Here is a 16,320-nt window from a genome sequence, read left to right as displayed (position 1 = left end):
ATAAAAGTTATAAAAACGTTGGTTTTGTCCAATAAAAATGTTGGTTTTGGTGGGTGGCAATAGAAGATGCTTGTAAATAGTGGGAACAAGTAGCTTTTAGCCCATAACATGTCGGAACATTACCAATAAATTTCTATGTTCAAATATCATTGTGACAAAAAGTATTTCGAACTTCTTCTCCCAACCCACCACACAAACCCAATCACATGCATGTGAGTGTTTTTGTTCGTTTGGGCGGCAAGAACATTTGATGAGGTCAAGAAGCCATGTATTTTGGAATACAACAGTACACATGTGACATGTTACAGATTTGAGCTCTCGTACTTGCTTTATGCAAGTTCTCACTGAAGCTATAGATATCTCCCATTAATGGCTCGATTCACATTAATTAATATCACATCATTTTGCGTAGCCACATCAAAATAGGAAAAAAGAAAAATGCTAGTCCATTTTTACATGAAACTAAACAGTTCAAATGAATAATTGCAACTAGAAAATAAATATACAAATTTACTACATAAATGAATGAACCAACCCGTCGTTGCAGTGGTTTTGATTGTGGTGAATATTCTTTCTTGTGAGATATATTGCAAGAATTTCGAGACGGACCATGCAACATTGGTGATGAACGTAATTGTTTGAGGAGTGCCCCACTCCTTTGTACCCGGCAGCTTTGTTTTCGAAAGGAATTCGATCCTTGTCGACTTTTTATAACTCAAACGCATTCTATCAATAAAATCATTTAGACCAAAAAGCTTTAGTAGTTTCTCTTATCCCTCGAACTCTTATTATTGGATTTAGTGACCAATTTTCTATGTAAACATTTTATTTTCAAATTGGGTAAGCCAATGGAGAAGTGGTTTTATGAAGAATAGCCCATGGGCCTTAACCACCTGATGGGCTTATTATGGGCAAACCGAAAATAACTGACATCTTATTGGCAAATGCAAAACCTGACTTATGGGCTTTTACACATGAAGACCCGACCCGTCTCGTAATGACCCGATCCAAAACATGAGTAAACCTCTTCACTGAACCTCCACAAGCCTAAAGACCTTCACCACCAAATCGTCGCCTCCTTGAATAGTCGCCGCCGTCTATCATCGCCGCTTGTGACTCCGGTGAGTATTCTTCTGATCTATTGAGAATTCTCGGAAATGTATGTGAGAAATTGGATATTTCGTGTTTGTAGATGAGCAGCTAGGGTTTTTGTTGTTCAGAGATAATGGCTGCTTCAATCTCAGCAAGGATTTTTCGCACTTTTGGATCTCTAGGACGTTGCTCTTCACCAAGTATTATCTCATTTTCCAAGCTTCTAATGAAATATGGTGTCACCTTGATCTCTGATTGTTTCTCTGTCTCCTCCCTCGTTCGAACAGATTTGTCCGCGAATACATCTGGAAATGGTTTATCTTCTCTTACTAGTGATCTCAAGGTTGGTGTTTAGTTTACGCTGTTACTTTCTCTCCTTTCCTGGGTATTTCATTATTTTGATTTCATCTTCGTTATCAATTGCAGTATGGAATGGCTTTACTTTCCAACCGAAAGCTCTCCACTTGTATTTTGACTCCTGATGATACATTTCCTTCTGATTTACTTACCAAAAAGACCGTGCTTACACCAGACCGAACCATAGGTATGTACTTGTTTGGCCCTTCATGTGGTGTGCTGAGAATTTTGTACCTTTCTTGGGAATCATGTTGGTGAAATGGAGAGTGAGTAGCTGTGTTAGAATAATGTTGTTACTTTGTGTTTTGAGAGGAGTAAGAGTTTTCCAGGCCTTATTTAGCTTATTACATGAAGGTTTAACGCATATTTGAGTACCCGTGTTTTGCTCGTGTTGGGCTCTGTTATGTCCTTGCTTTTTTTTGGTGATTGTGCTTGAGACATGATAAAACCTTTGAACAGTGATGTTTTCCTTATTGCTTCTCTCATTTTGAAACTTCTGGATGTGTTAACTGGTTCTGTTATTTGATACTTTCCATAGGACAATATCAAGACTTGGTCATTCCTGTGACAAATTTTCAGAGCGAGGAGAAGGGTTTCATGGTTTTAGCAGGTGATGTCTTCGATGTTCCAATAAGGAAAGATATCATTCACAATGTCGTGCGATGGCAGCTTGCGAAACGCCAGCAGGTAATTAATTAGTTATCTCACAATGCCTTAATTTATAGTCTTTTAAGCAAACAATCAATAAGTATGACACATGTGCTTTGATATTTAGGGAACTCATTCCACCAAAACATTAAGTGAGGTTAGTGGAACTGGTAGAAAGCCATGGAATCAGAAAGGTACAGGTCGAGCTAGACATGGTACACTGCGTGGTCCGCAGGTAAATCAGTTTTTGAATTTTAAGGTTTCTTTCTTCCCATCAAATATAGCACTCTGATTGAACTTTATTGAATCATTAGTTCCGAGGTGGTTGTGTAATGCATGGACCCAAACCGAGAAGCCATGCGATAAAGATGAATAAGCAGGTTCGACGGCTTGGACTGAAAATAGCATTGACAGCTCGAGCCGCAGAAGGAAAAGTCAGCTTCTTTCTCTTCTTAATCATAACATGTGCTCTTGATTTTCCGTAACCGTGCCTTCTTATTAAACTGATCTTATTGTATCTGCTGATTGGGAAATTTATGCAGCTCCTCGTGTTCGACGATTTGGCATTGCCTACGCATAAAACAAAGAACATTGTGAATTATTACAATCAAATGGAGAACACAAAGAAAGTACTTGTTGTAGAAGGTGGTCCTATTGATGAAAAGCTGAAGCTAGCCACCCAAAATCTACACTATGTCAACATAATTCCATCAATAGTAAGTTACATAATCACATATCAAACCTTGCGGTTTCTTTACTAATCGCTTAGCAAATCTTGAACCTTGTTTACGTAACGCATTTGCAGGGGCTAAATGTTTACAGCATTCTGCTACACGATACGCTTGTGATGTCCCGTGATGCTGTGAATAAGATCGTTGAGCGTATGAACACTCCTATTAACCGTTGAAGAGATCTTAAAAATGGCACTTTCAATAAGAATACTAGATCACAAGGAATCCCGCATGTAGTTTCTGTACCGGTTCATGGTTTGTTAGCTTTTTGGTCTGGTTTTGCAACCTGGAATGATAAAGGATTGAGTTTTTAAATAATGAATGGTATACTATATCTATGTTTTTAGACATTCTTTTTTTACCGATTTAATTATTTGTGTTTTTGAAAAGTGATTTTGATTGAAAATTTCTATGAAAAAATGATTTTTCTCAAAAACTTATGGCTCGAATGTACACTTATTATGCTTAATTATGATGTTCAAATGATAGCACTATATTTGAACTCTTATATGGGTTCTTTACACTTTATAACAAAGTTTATAGGACAAGTTGCTCTGAAATATCCAATAGGCCCCAATCTATATATGTAGAGACTCTTCTTTGGCAAAATTAAAGATTTACAAGAGATGACGAAACTAAGGATGGTAAAAGAAATCAGAATCTTGAATACTGAAATTTTTGAAGGAAAGAATCAGCCCTTATAAAGAAACAATATTCTTTGTTCAAAAAAAAAAGGAAACAATATTCATTTCCTTCCAAAATCTCTTCTTTAAGATGATCTACACAATTAAATACCGTTGATTTCGAAAATTGAAGTTCAAAATCAATATGAGGATTTGAAATAAGAGCTTACATGCACAAACACATATCTCTCTATATATAAGTGAGTAGGTTTACATGGTTTAATTTTCTATAACACGACACACTCAAAGAAGAGAAGCAAGCATAACACAAAACTTTCTATAACTACTAAAATGGCAAACAAGATGGTCGCATATCTTTATAAGAATACGTTCATGATGATTGCTCTTGTTCTCATCCTTTTAATTTCAGGTATAATCTCTTAAATAACAAAATAAGTTTTTTTCATATATAAAACTTTTATAGCTGATTTTTAACAGATTTTTTTATCAAACAACTGATGATGAATGTAATAATTTCATAGGTTCAGAAGCAAGATCGAATGTAATAATATACGATCCGATGTGTCCTGGAGTATGTGGAAATTTTGTTAAACCAGATTGCAATGGACTTTGCCATGGGTTAGGGTTTCCTGCAGGAGGATATTGTAAACCAGGAAACACATGTTGTTGCAAAAAGAAACACTCTGGACCTGCTGATGTTCCAGCTACTGCTTGATTGTTATTTCTTTTACTAATGTCATTCATTTACTCTAGAATAAAACTTCGAAATTTGCAATGTGATGTATCATTTTTGTTTTTCTTTATTTGTTTGATATAAGCAAATTTGGTTATTTATGTTTTAAAGAAAGGCTACTATGACACTGCGTTGCAGTTTTTTTTTTTCTGGTCAGTCTGGAAGTGATATCTACACATATGAATGAATGTCAATATAGACCAAAATCCAAAGGTTAACCCACCCGATCCTTGAAAAAGACGAAGTTTGAACAATATTGAACCCAAAAAATAATGGACTTTTAGGTTAAGACTGTTCGGACTATAAGTTTTTCAGACCGAAAAAGGTAGACTAAGAGATATGAAATACCACGCAACGAAAACAATCAAGATGTTACATTTTTTGGTATAACATTCGTGTGGGAGCCTACCTATGATGCATAATTTCTATGAGGCCATTATATAAATATAATCTATCTTTTAATTTCCCCCAAAATGTACAAATAAGTCCCATTCTTTAAATCTTTTCTACTGAGACGATCATACAATCCCGATGATATAAAGAAATTGAAATGATAGGACTTCTTTTCAATTTCATAAGGACCAAACCATTACAAAGTAATGATCAAAGTGACAATCTCAATTCCAAGTCCAGCTCTTGATTTTCACTCGATCCCGAGTGTTGGTTTCCCGATCCCAAAGATTTACTCCGCCTTGTTGAGTTTGGATCCTATTTCAAGAATTTTCATTTTATTTTATTGTTATTAGAATACATAACATTAAAAAAAAAACATAAAATATTAGAACACATATATACAAATCCATCTAAAACTTATAACAGTTAGTGTCAACGGTCAACCTCATTTCATTATGACATAACTATATTGAACCATGGTTACAATGGACAACGATAAGCCAAAACATCATAATGAAACAAATCTTGTTGCAAGATAAGTGAAATTGATTGGTTCTTTTTTTGTAACTAATGATCATGTGAATGAACGCGTTTACTGACAATATAATTCATCAACCCCTTAACTAAAGATGATCAAGTGACTAACATATTACTAATTGTGACATGATGCATATATGTTTGAGGGTATAGAGTAAGAACCTCGTGTAAGACATGTCTTGTGATGTTTGGTTCCAAAGAATGTTGGCTCTCTAAGATGCCGTAGCTTGGATTCCAACTGTTTGAACCAAAGAAATGAACTTATTTTTAAGACAAAACAAAATATAATAACATGTTACACCTACACATATAAGTAATTTTATATGTACCTCATGGTTGCTCTTTCGTATTGATCTCTATGTACTCCCATCTGCGAAGAGCAAAAAAAAAAACCCATTAATAGTTTATCTATTTTTCGTTTACTTTAGATTTTTTTTTGTTTTGTTTCATGATTATTTGAAATGAGTTTCGTTAAATATGAAAACATGATCGACCAAATCTTGTAGAAGGTTTCCCCTATTAGGATGGAAGTTTGAAATACAAAGTACTTAATTAGATTAAGTAAGATTAGGGATCCAATCCAAGTACTTTATTCTTTATATACATAAACCTATATATGTTGCTTAAAAAGAACAAAATATCCTCTCTATAACGCATACATATACAACAACATTAAAAGTGAAATTTATATATACCATCATGTTTGGATAGAAACCGTAAGGAGACGAAGATTGTGATAGTGATGATGATGGTATGGATGAATATCCTCCTTGCATCCTGACATCCTCCTATACTCAAATTTATATACGAAGTTTTATAAAACTATACTCTTGAAAATAATTGATTTAAATATATAATTAGATAGAAGTTTAGTTAAATTTATTTCACAAATCTAAATCTTATGAAGTATATAGCTTAAGAAATGAGTGAAAAGTGCCCTCGTGAACTTTACAACAACATATATGCTATGTAAATAAAATTTCAGCTGACTAATTTCAATATGCTTAATTGAATCCAACGAAGAAGAAAAACAAGTTTATATATGAAATTGGGATCAATTTTACGTATGATTGAGTAGTTAAACATCTAGATGAGTTCATGGGACAATGAATAAAAAGTTGGTCGGATTCGTATAAAAAGATCTGATGACCCGACAAAATTAAGCAAAACCTAAGAACTCGATCAGGTTATACGTACACATGTATATATGTTTAGGAATATGTTAACCAACTTATGGTGTCTTAATTCGGATCGGAATCTCTCGGTTATATGAAGAAGTGTTTGTATATGTTACCTGAGGATACAAAGAAGGGTTATAATTGTTGAAGCTATTGCAACTCATTTCGCCGTGTAACCTAATCTTCTCCAATTGTGCTACTCCGAGACCTCTTTGTGGCTGCTTCGGCTTATCGGACCCATTCTTCTTCCCTCTTCTTGTCGCCGGAGAAGAAGAGGAAGACGTCGGAGATGATGAGGACGGCGAAGATCCTCCCATGTTTGGTCTACCAAAGAAACTACTTCCCATGTTTCTTTGCTCGGCTTTAATTTTCACTTGCGATCTTGTAATTTTAAGGTATACCGGCAAGAACTAGAGAGAGAAAGTCTTCTCTAGACAGAAAGAGAGGGAGAGAGAGATATGATTTTTCTTATTTTGCTTTGAGCTAAGAAATTAGAGATCTCTTTCATGGTGAATTGGTGATCTCTTTTTTTATAAGCTCTATTAAAATTAATTTTCATTTTAGTTTTTATAAAAAAAACCTTAGTATAACTACTGCATCGCTGGATCAGATTGTGTCCAGATTTCAATAGATACGCCACGCACACAAATACATACATTACGTAGATTTTATGCCCTTATTTTGATTTTGCAACTTTCTTTTTATTTATTTATTTAATTTACCATTTTATTAATTACAATGATTGTGCAATAAAATAATATTGATGATTAGCTTAATTTTCTTAATTATTTCTTGCTTTTGGATGACTTCCAACACAAAAGACTTGGATGTTGATTCGATCTAATTATTCAGCTCTTTTTGTCTTTGATATAATTAATTATTTTTTGATAATATATAATTAATTATTCATGCTCTCTATTCGAGAAACTCATATTATATAAGATAAAATCTGGTCTACCAAAAAACTATATGATATAAAATGGGACTTATTACAATACTATTTTCATATTGACCCACGTAACGAATAGTTGAGTGTTTTTATAATATTTTCATATAATCTATAATCTACGTTGTATACTATTTTCGATTTTTGTTATCTCCGTATTATTAGGGGTTGTCATAAATTATTTCATAATAGTAGATTATATCAGGATATTAACTGCTAACAATTGGCAAATATATAGCAAAGCATTTGAAAACATTTCTCAGAAAGACTTATTAAGAAACGGAAAGTATTTAAAATCACCACTAGTTTAGATATATAGACAGTATCAAAATTTAATGTTTTGGTTATGGAAAAGGGAAACTTACTAGATTGACCCAAATAATAACTTTAATTACTAGAATGTCTCATAAAAATATGGGGGTTAGATTGGTTATTTTCATGACGATAATACACTTGCTCTCTTTGTTAGGAAAAAAAAAAAAAAAAAAAAAAAAAAAAAAGTCAAATTTACCCTAAAGTTTTTCCGAAAAACGTGGGAAAAAAATTTATAGATTTTTAAAAGTCTGCTGGATTCGTTATGACAGGTTTATTTTAAATGGCAGACTTATTTATCAACGACAGATTTTTTTTTTTTTTTGGTCAAACTGGTTTTATAGATAAATAGACGATTCTTACAAAGCAGAAGTAGTTAAAACAGGTAAAGAAGATAAGGCAGCCTTTGCCAATGCATCAGCTAACATATTAGACTTGCGTGGAACAAAAGGAAACTTGATAGATGATAGCGAACGACTAAAGAAAGCAATGTCATGGAGAATCCCTTGAAGCTCGTTCGTAGAGGTCTCTGTATTTAGCAGAGATATGAGGACTTGCGAGTCCGAAAAAACTTTGATGGAGGTGAATTCCATTCTAGACGCTGCGATCAGCGCTGATCTCAAGGCCAAAGCTTCAGCAGCTAGAGCCGATGGTGTATGGAGGCGAGTTGCCGAGCCCTGATGGATAACTCGATGATCTTGAGTCTTGAAAATCCATCCCATACCGCAGGAGCCAGAGGATGCGATCCAAGCTGCATCCGTGTAGCAAGAAAAAACCTCATCGCGAGGAATTCTGTGAAAAGGAGCCTCAATAAGAGGTAAATTGAGAGAAGGAGCCTCAATAAGAGGTAAAATGAGAGAAGGATCCTCTGAGTGAGGTAGTGGAGTTGGTATATCCTCAATAAGAGGTACAGCTTGTGCTCTGTTCCGCGATTGGCCATGGACTGCAAGGTTTGCCTCCTGCCATTCATTTGCCGCAGTTATGGCTTTCAAAGCAGTGTCCTCCTCAGAAAAAGCACGGTTTTCAAACACCAGTAGATTTCTCGCTTCTACTTCAAGCAGAACAGTCTTGCACTCAATGCTTCCTGTAACACTATCACTAAATACAAGTGAGGTCGTTGGAAAGATAATAAACTCCATAAAGGAGAGATGAGGGCTATGATAGCCCCAATGAACCAGGAAACCTGGTCGGTTTTCTAAACTCAGAGAACTTTGTCCAAGTTGCGACGAGACAACTTTTAACATAGCTAAATCGAGCCAGAATCTGCATACTGCGGTAAATGATCGCATCAAAACGATAAAGGTGCTACAAGAGAGCACAAATGTAGACACAAAAGTATCCAAGCTCATCGAAGACGAATGAGCTATATCAGAATTCCACAAAACAAGAGCCACAAACTCTACCAACATCCAAACCCTTCCAATCTGAGAAGAATTAGAGGGTGAAGAGTAAGAGCATACCTGGGGAAACTTCTGAGGAGGTAAGTTGATGGCGACGACGAGATTATGAGATTGAGATGGCTTGCAGCGGAGTAGGGAGACGAGACAAGAGAAGACACGATAAAAGGAAAAAGGTGGGCTGAGTCTTGGGAAAGTAAGGCCCAATAAGAAAACCCCACTCTTTTGGCCCAATAAGCAACCATGGCCCAATAGAAAATTATCCCAAATTTGGCCCAAATAGTGAAACCCTAGGTTCACGTTTGAGAAATGTGGAGAGAGGAGCAAGTGACGGCGGCGAGCAAGTACGGTGATGGACAGAGGAGCATTCTTCCGGCAAGGTGGAGTAGTTCTCGAGGGCAGCGGAGATGGGCGCTCGGAACCGATGTGACCTCGTTGAAGACCGGTGGGATGTTGAAGGAGAAGCAGCTGAACAAGAGCATCACCGGATGAGGGGCAGAACTGAAGATCCGGCGGATCCGGTGGTTCAGGCGGAGTTGGTGGGGACGGAGGCTCCGATGGTGGTGCTGAAGGAGATCTCAGACTAGAGAAAGAACCCGAAGACATCGGTACGCAACGAGAGAGGCTCGACATCGGGAGAGAGAAGGTAGTCATCTCAGGTAGTAAACTCGCCGGAAAAACCGCCACGTCACCGGAAAAGAGGTCCACCTGAGAGATCTAACCTTATAAGCAAACTTCGCTCACAAGTGGAGGCTGCCGGTGGAGGAACGTCGGTGGAAAGGGCTCATTTCGTTGAGCTTGGGTCTTCTTGGTCTTCGTGCCTAAAATCCTCTGTCTTTTTAGTTTCTTTTTATTCAACGACAGATTTTCTGTGATAGATTTTTTATCTCTCATAGATTTATCAGGGGTTATTGATTCATGGATTTATAAAGAATTATAAATCCAAACAAAAATCATTTGTTATTCAATAATTGATTTTAAAATCCTAATTAAAATTATGTGTTATTGGTTCTATGATTTATAAATACTAGTTAAAATCCTATGTTATTCGTTTAGTCATTTGTTTTTGGATTTGAGAATCCAAATTATGTTTTAAATGGATTTGTATGGAATTGAAAGAGAAAAATAGAAGGATTCAAATTCATGAGTAAACACATGTTATTTCAAAATCCATATATCTTGATTTCATAATTAATAGAGATTTCCAAATCCTATATGGATTTACAAACTAATAAACCAATAACACCCACTTAATTTAACAGGTTGTGACAGACTTAATTTAACACCACAGACTTTCATCACTTTGACAGATTTATTAAAATTAGTGGCAGATTTATGGTCATAGTGGCCTCTGACTTTTAATTTTCATAAAAATATATGTCATCAAGTGACAGATTTGTTTTTGGAAAAATAATTACTAGAATGACTTAGTAGTGATAACAGATTTTTTTGATGTTATGACAGTTTTTATTTTTTAAACAAAAAAACTGTCGAGTGATAGCAGATTTGCATTACAAAGAAAAAAATTGCTAGATTAACATACAATCGCAAATGAAATATTTCTGTGATGACAGATTTTATTTACATTACGACAGATTTAGAATTAGTTCAAAGAAAACTGTCACATTACGACAGATTTAGTGATGAAAAAAAAAATTGTTGGAATGACTTCATATAGTGATGACAGATATGTTTTACGCAATGACAGATTTTAATTTTTATTCATATTATGACAGGTTTTTTATACATATTTAATGAAAGACTTTTCATGATGGACTACATGACAGACTTTTTAAACACGACAGACTTTTTTATTTTGAATTTCCATAACTGAAAAATAATAAATGACGAGATAATCTAACTTACCTTATTTTCCTAGGGTTTTGGGCTATCCTAACCGGCGAAGACAATTGGAGTCAGATTCTTCTCTTCGTCGGAGTCGGGTGAAACAGAGAAAAAAGTTAGGGATTGTGTTTGTCGGGTGAAACAGAGAAAAAAGAAGCTTAAGTCTACAATTAAAAAAAAAATTATGGTTAATGTTTTTGTGTTTTTTTTTTGTTTTTTTGTTTTGAGTTTTTTTTTTTTCAAGACTAAACAAAATTCAAATGGGTTTTTGGTCATTTTACATAAAATTTGTGTTATTCTAATAAACTAGAAAATTAGAATGTTAATCTAGTTATTAATCTCCGGATTTCTGTCAATCTGGGTAAATTTCAGTATGGAAAATCAAACTAACATTTTTCATTGATTATGGAAAAAAAACATAACTATTATTTTTCTTTGGATTTTTTATCACAAAAAAAAAAAACTATTTTCGTTGGTTAAAAAAGCAGAATCCATTAATCAATCAGTACGAAACCAAAATATCTCTAGCATTTTTTTTGTGTCAACAAATATCTCAAGCATTCTTTTTAGGGAAAATTCCCAAAAAAAACCTCAAGTATTTTTTATTTGGAAGTTTAATGCCCAATTCTTTTTGGTTGGAATAAAAATACATTATTTAAATATTGTTGGTCGAAAAATACACCATGTTAAAATTATTGGTAATTTCACACTTGCGACTTAACAGCCGTTAACGGACGTTACAGAATCATTGATGGTGTTAAAGTTTAATCTCATGAATTTAAATAGATATATTAAACATGTTTAGATTACTATAACTACATATCACCGTAGTCTAGTGGTGACGGTTTGGTTTTGTAACTCATATAATCTGGGTTCGAATCTCACCCATTGACATCTTTTCGTTTTTTTTTTCCCTTTTCTCTTTTGCTGTACCATGACTGCTATATCGCTCCTTCTCCTTCTGCTATTTACGCAAATCTCATCGCTGTCGCATGACTTACTTCCTCCCGCCTTATCTCCTTCTTCTTCTTCTTCTTCCTCCTCACTTCTTCAAGACGCTATATCGCTCATTTATGCTAAATCGTGATGTTATGTAATTCGTTTCACCAATTTGAAGATTCAATTGAAGAATTAGCTACCTAATTCACCCATTAATTACAATATTCTCTGGATTAACAAGTTCAAATTGGATTTAATTCCCATAGATTTCACCACTGGTTCACGTTTCCTTTAAAACCATTTTTAAAAAACAAAGGTTTGTTGGAGAAGAAGATAAGATGATGATGAAATCATGTCCTTCAACAACAAAAAGAAAAAGTTCAGTCATAAACGAATCTCAAGCCCTACGGCAACGGTACAGGTTCGAATCTCAAGCTTACATCGGCGGCGATGTTCGCCGTAGGGGTTTTGTGAAGGAGGTGAGAAAGAGAATATAAAAAAAAAAATCGGAGGATCGAACCTGGGTTCTGTGGGTTGCAAAACCAACCTTTCACCACCAGACTACGGTAATATCCTAATAATACTTACCAAACATATTATACATATCTATTAAAATACGAGAGGTTAAAATTTAACACCGTTAAATGATACCGTAGCATCCGGTAACGGCTGTTAAGTCGTAGGTTTGAAATTACCAATAATTTTAACATGATGTATTTTTCGACCAACAATATTTAAATAATGTATTTTTGTTCCAACCAAAAAGAATTGGGCATTAAACTTCCAAATAAAAAATACTTGAGGTTTTTTTTGGGAATTTTCCCATTCTTTTTATTCGTTTAACTAGTTTTATTAACCCCAAACTAAAGATTTGCAGCTAGCATTAATAGTGGAAGACAAATCGTCGTTGAGTTGTTTCATATAGATTGAGATTCGTATGTTTAAGACTCACGATTTAACAAAGTAAAACTCACTTTATTACTTAAGAAACTAACTCAAAACTTAAGCTCTCTTAAACCACAACTCTCATATTTTAGGTCATGACTCAACCTCTCTATTTATAAGATCATACAAATTCTAATCTCACTAGAATTACATATATATTAGATAACTCCTAATTATGTTTGATCTTATCTCTCTAAACCATAACTCAGTTTAATTTTTGAGATTACTTCCGGTTCAAGCTATCTTTTAGCTTACTCCAACATTTCATTTCATGTATGACTCGATTGGCTTACATGCAAATTGTCTTTTCTTTTCTAATTTTATTTTCGAAGTTCTTATTTGCTGTGTCAGGCCAATCTGTTATGCAAATGCAAGACACTAGATGTTAACCCGCGGTACACCGCGGGCCTATATTTTTACTAAATAAAAAAATTAAAATTTTTAAGATAATCTATAGATATATAGTATACCGCATAACGATATTTTACAACTAAAAATCAAAATTTTAAGTTATATTTGTTTTGTTTAGTGTGTAAGATTGTATAATTATAGTTTGATTATTAATTCTAGGATTTTATCCGTAGTATACCATCCCGTATTAATATTTATCCAAATCCCTCCCACCATATAATCTCATCCCGTGAAATTAAACATCATTTTGTAATTTTCTTTTTAATAATAATTTTATTAAAACATTTCCTAAAGTATTATTTGGCTTTTATATGACTAAATATTTATACGAATAAGATACATGTTATTAAATTACTATCCCAAAGTTTAAAACTAAGTAAGTTTTATTAGTGGGATAAAATTTATACTCATTACTTATATAATTTATTATTTAATCTGAATATAATAAAGTTTTCTTTATTATATAATTGTTTGATAATGCTATATAGTGTTATATATGTGTGTTATAAATGTGTTAAAATAAACCAAAAAGACAAAATTTCGAAAGACAAATTAAATTACTCTAATTGTATAAAAAATAGTCAAATAATGTCTCATGCTTTACCTAAGAAAACAGAAAAAAAAAAAAAAAAAACTCGAAAAAAGAAAACTAATTTATGTTAAAGACGTGTAATTATGTATTGGGCCTTAATTAGGCTTCACTTGTCTTTTCTGTATTTTACCCTTTGGACTTTTAATTGAAAAATCTATGAAAAAACAGAAAATGTTGCATTATAAAATAAAATAAAAATCTCTTTTGAGAACCTTCTCGTCTTCTTCAACCGTTCTTATACGTTTCTGATTTTGGAGTTTTTATGTAATCAAGCTACTTTCACACCCAAGAAATGTAAGCTCAATATGATTATTATTGGTTTGAATACAATAAAAAAACAAACATGAATTTTGTCAAATCAAGTATAATATATGAAAACAAATGGATGATACCTTGTTCACTGTGTCTATTGCTTTTAGTAAAATGGTGCATTCACTTAATGCACCTTAGGCTAAGCTCTACTAAATAGTCAAACATAAGATCATTAGCCAAAGTGAAAGTGAAAATATAATAAACGTATATAAAACAAAACATATAAATTTTTTGAGTCAGAAATTTTAATAAAGTACTCCAGCAATGGCTTTAGCTGAAGAATCTGCCTATACAAATCAGCAGCTCTACTAAATAGTCACATATAAGGTCGTTAGCAAATTGAAAGAATAATAAACGTACGTATAACACAACCAGAGTTAGTCAAATGAGTAATTGCCTGTTTTTGATACAAATTGGTGTCTCTATGTTGGTCTTCATCTTTTGCAGATATTTTATACTCTTAATGGCTACAGTCTCAAATATAAAAAGAGAAAAAGATGTCAAATATACTTCTTTTGTATAGCTTAGATATACACTTTGAAACATAAATAGTTTTTCAACTCACAAAATCTGACATTCCAAATCTGTAAGTGGAAAATCCATATTATATAGAAATTAACTTGTTACCAAAGCATCTAGCATTGAGAGTAGTCGTAACTCATCACCAACATGATCGACCACAAAGAATCTGCACACGAACAAAAAAAAAGTTAATAATATCCAAAGACTCTAGCGATGTATATGAACAAAAGAATTGATGAATATAAAAAAAGAATTGTATCTTTTTCCTCAAATTTCATAAAATGATTGACGTAGAAAATTCAAAATAGATTTATTTCTAAACGTATAAACAAAAATTCAAAGTTTAATCGAATCCAATTTCAAGAAATTAAATCAAACAACACATTAAGATTAGAAATTGGAAAGTTAAAGAATGCAACTGGTGTTTTGTGTGTTCAGAAGTAGTAGAAACAATCAAGTATTTATAGAGTTATGATAGGTTAGTAGGGTTTTGTGTTAGAGAATATCCAAAATCTTGATTAGTAAGGCGTTGATATATTCGAAAATCTTTAAATTATCACAAATCTAGAATATGCTACATATATTCCTAACCATTTTAGGATAATATCTTTAAATATCGTTTATCATGAGAAAATTTCCTAAATCTTTTAGGTGGATTGAATACGGAATTAATATAGTTCATTTTATTTAGGCAAGAAATGTGAATTGCAATTATTATATACGGTTAAAATCTGCATATTTATTCAGAGCATTAATATGAAAGATTTTTGCAATTAAAATAGGCTATTTATTAGGAGTATTAATATCAAAGATTTTCCTTTAAATTCATATTCTCGTAATAGTGCATTAATGTTTTACAATCTATTATAGGAATATAATTTTGATAAACCGTTCAAATAAAGAAAGGATCCAAATCTAATTATTTCGAAATATATATAGAGTAATTAGTTTCTTTAAAATCGAGATTTAAGCAATATTTTAGGAACAATAGTTGAGATAAAGTATGTTATAGTAATTAATTTAGATTGTGAAAATATTCGAAATCAATTTAATTTTTGGAATGATAAGCATTTAAGATAATTTCGAAAATATATGTCTAATTAAAGAATTAATTTCGTTATGGTACTCGAATATATTAGGATTATTCGTATTGTTAGTTTATTTAATTCATAAATTATAATTTGCAGATTTAAATGAAGATCTTCTCGAGATTTTTAGGAATATAATCGAGATTTTAGTAACAAATGTGATCACATTAAATTTTTGAAAGATTTGAAAGATTTGTGTCCAAATTGTTAGAAACAAATTAGGATAGATAATTTTTGGTTAGTATATTTTTTAATATTTTCAAATCTTTAGAATTAAACCCATTGACATTATATTGTTGAATTTATTTTTTAAAAATTACGTAATATTAAATAAAAAATTAAATAACTAACTATTTTTATTTGATGGTGTAGACAAATTATTATTATTATTTATGTAATTTAATTACAAATAACAAATATTAATTTTTATAACAAAATAAATTATTTTCGTATGAACAATTTTTTCCCAAATAAATATTTTACAAAATATTTATTTTAATCACATATTCTTTCTATATAGAAATAAATAGTTAAATAATTATGGTTAGAAGTAGTTAAGGTAAATAACAAATATGGTTAGTTTAGATATATTATATATATTTCCAATTTAGGTGTTAATTAAGAATTAATGTGGTTTTAAGACAACATTCCTAAAATTCCTTATCCAAGATCCGGATAGAGTTAATCCCGGATAAAAC

The 16,320-nt window shown here is 32.5% G+C and overlaps 4 protein-coding genes across 7 annotated transcripts; 2 read left to right on the top strand and 2 right to left on the bottom strand.

The window, feature by feature from the left end:
• The first annotated feature begins 988 nt into the window (after nt 1-988).
• On the top strand, nt 989-3,178 carry LOC9322069 (50S ribosomal protein L4). Of its 2 annotated transcripts, none has more exons than XM_002885957.2 (9): nt 989-1,121; nt 1,193-1,292; nt 1,380-1,435; nt 1,519-1,636; nt 1,988-2,136; nt 2,225-2,332; nt 2,412-2,531; nt 2,640-2,813; nt 2,903-3,178. In XM_002885957.2, exons 2-9 carry the CDS (start codon nt 1,226-1,228, stop codon nt 3,002-3,004), a joined length of 894 nt encoding a protein of 297 aa, XP_002886003.1. In that variant the 5' UTR covers nt 989-1,121; nt 1,193-1,225; the 3' UTR covers nt 3,005-3,178. The 2 variants fall into 2 exon arrangements, with proteins under 2 accessions (XP_002886003.1, XP_020888824.1); XM_021033165.1 differs by having other exon boundaries at nt 1,028-1,121; nt 1,221-1,292; nt 2,903-3,170.
• A 92-nt stretch (nt 3,179-3,270) lies between these two features.
• LOC9320017 (defensin-like protein 78) lies at nt 3,271-4,294 on the top strand. The gene is made up of 2 exons (XM_002885956.2): nt 3,271-3,881; nt 3,994-4,294. The coding sequence occupies exons 1-2, from the start codon at nt 3,803-3,805 to the stop codon at nt 4,185-4,187; spliced, it is 273 nt and encodes a 90-aa protein (XP_002886002.1). The 5' UTR covers nt 3,271-3,802; the 3' UTR covers nt 4,188-4,294.
• Nucleotides 4,295-4,630: 336 nt separating this feature from the next.
• On the bottom strand, nt 4,631-6,951 carry LOC9320016 (protein SPEAR1). 2 transcript variants are annotated; one of them, XM_021033166.1, is made up of 5 exons: nt 6,430-6,951; nt 5,831-5,923; nt 5,465-5,505; nt 5,298-5,373; nt 4,647-4,913 (listed from the first exon to the last, which is right to left on the bottom strand). In XM_021033166.1, the coding sequence occupies exons 1-5, from the start codon at nt 6,658-6,660 to the stop codon at nt 4,809-4,811; spliced, it is 546 nt and encodes a 181-aa protein (XP_020888825.1). In that variant the 5' UTR covers nt 6,661-6,951; the 3' UTR covers nt 4,647-4,808. The 2 variants fall into 2 exon arrangements, with proteins under 2 accessions (XP_020888826.1, XP_020888825.1); XM_021033167.1 differs by lacking the exon at nt 5,831-5,923 and having other exon boundaries at nt 4,631-4,913.
• A 930-nt stretch (nt 6,952-7,881) lies between these two features.
• Nucleotides 7,882-9,808, bottom strand: LOC110229765. Of its 2 annotated transcripts, none has more exons than XM_021030589.1 (2): nt 9,032-9,808; nt 7,882-8,669 (listed from the first exon to the last, which is right to left on the bottom strand). In XM_021030589.1, exons 1-2 carry the CDS (start codon nt 9,211-9,213, stop codon nt 7,931-7,933), a joined length of 921 nt encoding a protein of 306 aa, XP_020886248.1. In that variant the 5' UTR covers nt 9,214-9,808; the 3' UTR covers nt 7,882-7,930. The 2 variants fall into 2 exon arrangements, with proteins under 2 accessions (XP_020886248.1, XP_020886249.1); XM_021030590.1 differs by having other exon boundaries at nt 7,882-8,663.
• Nucleotides 9,809-16,320: the final 6,512 nt, after the last annotated feature.

This window comes from Arabidopsis lyrata, assembly GCF_000004255.2.
Source record: "Arabidopsis lyrata subsp. lyrata unplaced genomic scaffold ARALYscaffold_3, whole genome shotgun sequence".
In the NCBI taxonomy this organism is placed as follows: Eukaryota; Viridiplantae; Streptophyta; class Magnoliopsida; order Brassicales; family Brassicaceae; genus Arabidopsis; species Arabidopsis lyrata.
Note: the sequence above shows the minus strand (reverse complement) of the source record. Positions and strands in the feature narration are given on the sequence as shown.

Excerpts from the sequence above, each read along its gene's own strand:
- LOC9322069 (XM_002885957.2), top strand. The coding sequence starts at position 1,226 with ATGGCTGCTTCAATCTCAGCAAGGATTTTTCGCACTTTTGGATCTCTA. Across the intron at positions 1,293-1,379 it reads AGGACGTTGCTCTTCACCAA|ATTTGTCCGCGAATACATCT; the intron begins GTATTATCTCAT and ends TCGTTCGAACAG. Across the intron at positions 2,137-2,224 it reads AGCTTGCGAAACGCCAGCAG|GGAACTCATTCCACCAAAAC; the intron begins GTAATTAATTAG and ends TTTGATATTTAG.
- LOC9320017 (XM_002885956.2), top strand. The coding sequence starts at position 3,803 with ATGGCAAACAAGATGGTCGCATATCTTTATAAGAATACGTTCATGATG. Across the intron at positions 3,882-3,993 it reads TCTCATCCTTTTAATTTCAG|GTTCAGAAGCAAGATCGAAT; the intron begins GTATAATCTCTT and ends ATAATTTCATAG.
- LOC110229765 (XM_021030589.1), bottom strand. The coding sequence starts at position 9,213 with ATGGTTGCTTATTGGGCCAAAAGAGTGGGGTTTTCTTATTGGGCCTTA. Across the intron at positions 8,670-9,031 it reads CTCCTCAGAAGTTTCCCCAG|TGATAGTGTTACAGGAAGCA; the intron begins GTATGCTCTTAC and ends ACTTGTATTTAG.
- LOC9320016 (XM_021033166.1), bottom strand. The coding sequence starts at position 6,660 with ATGGGAAGTAGTTTCTTTGGTAGACCAAACATGGGAGGATCTTCGCCG. Across the intron at positions 5,924-6,429 it reads ACCCTTCTTTGTATCCTCAG|GAGGATGTCAGGATGCAAGG; the intron begins GTAACATATACA and ends ATTTGAGTATAG. Across the intron at positions 5,506-5,830 it reads GTTTCTATCCAAACATGATG|ATGGGAGTACATAGAGATCA; the intron begins GTATATATAAAT and ends TGCTCTTCGCAG.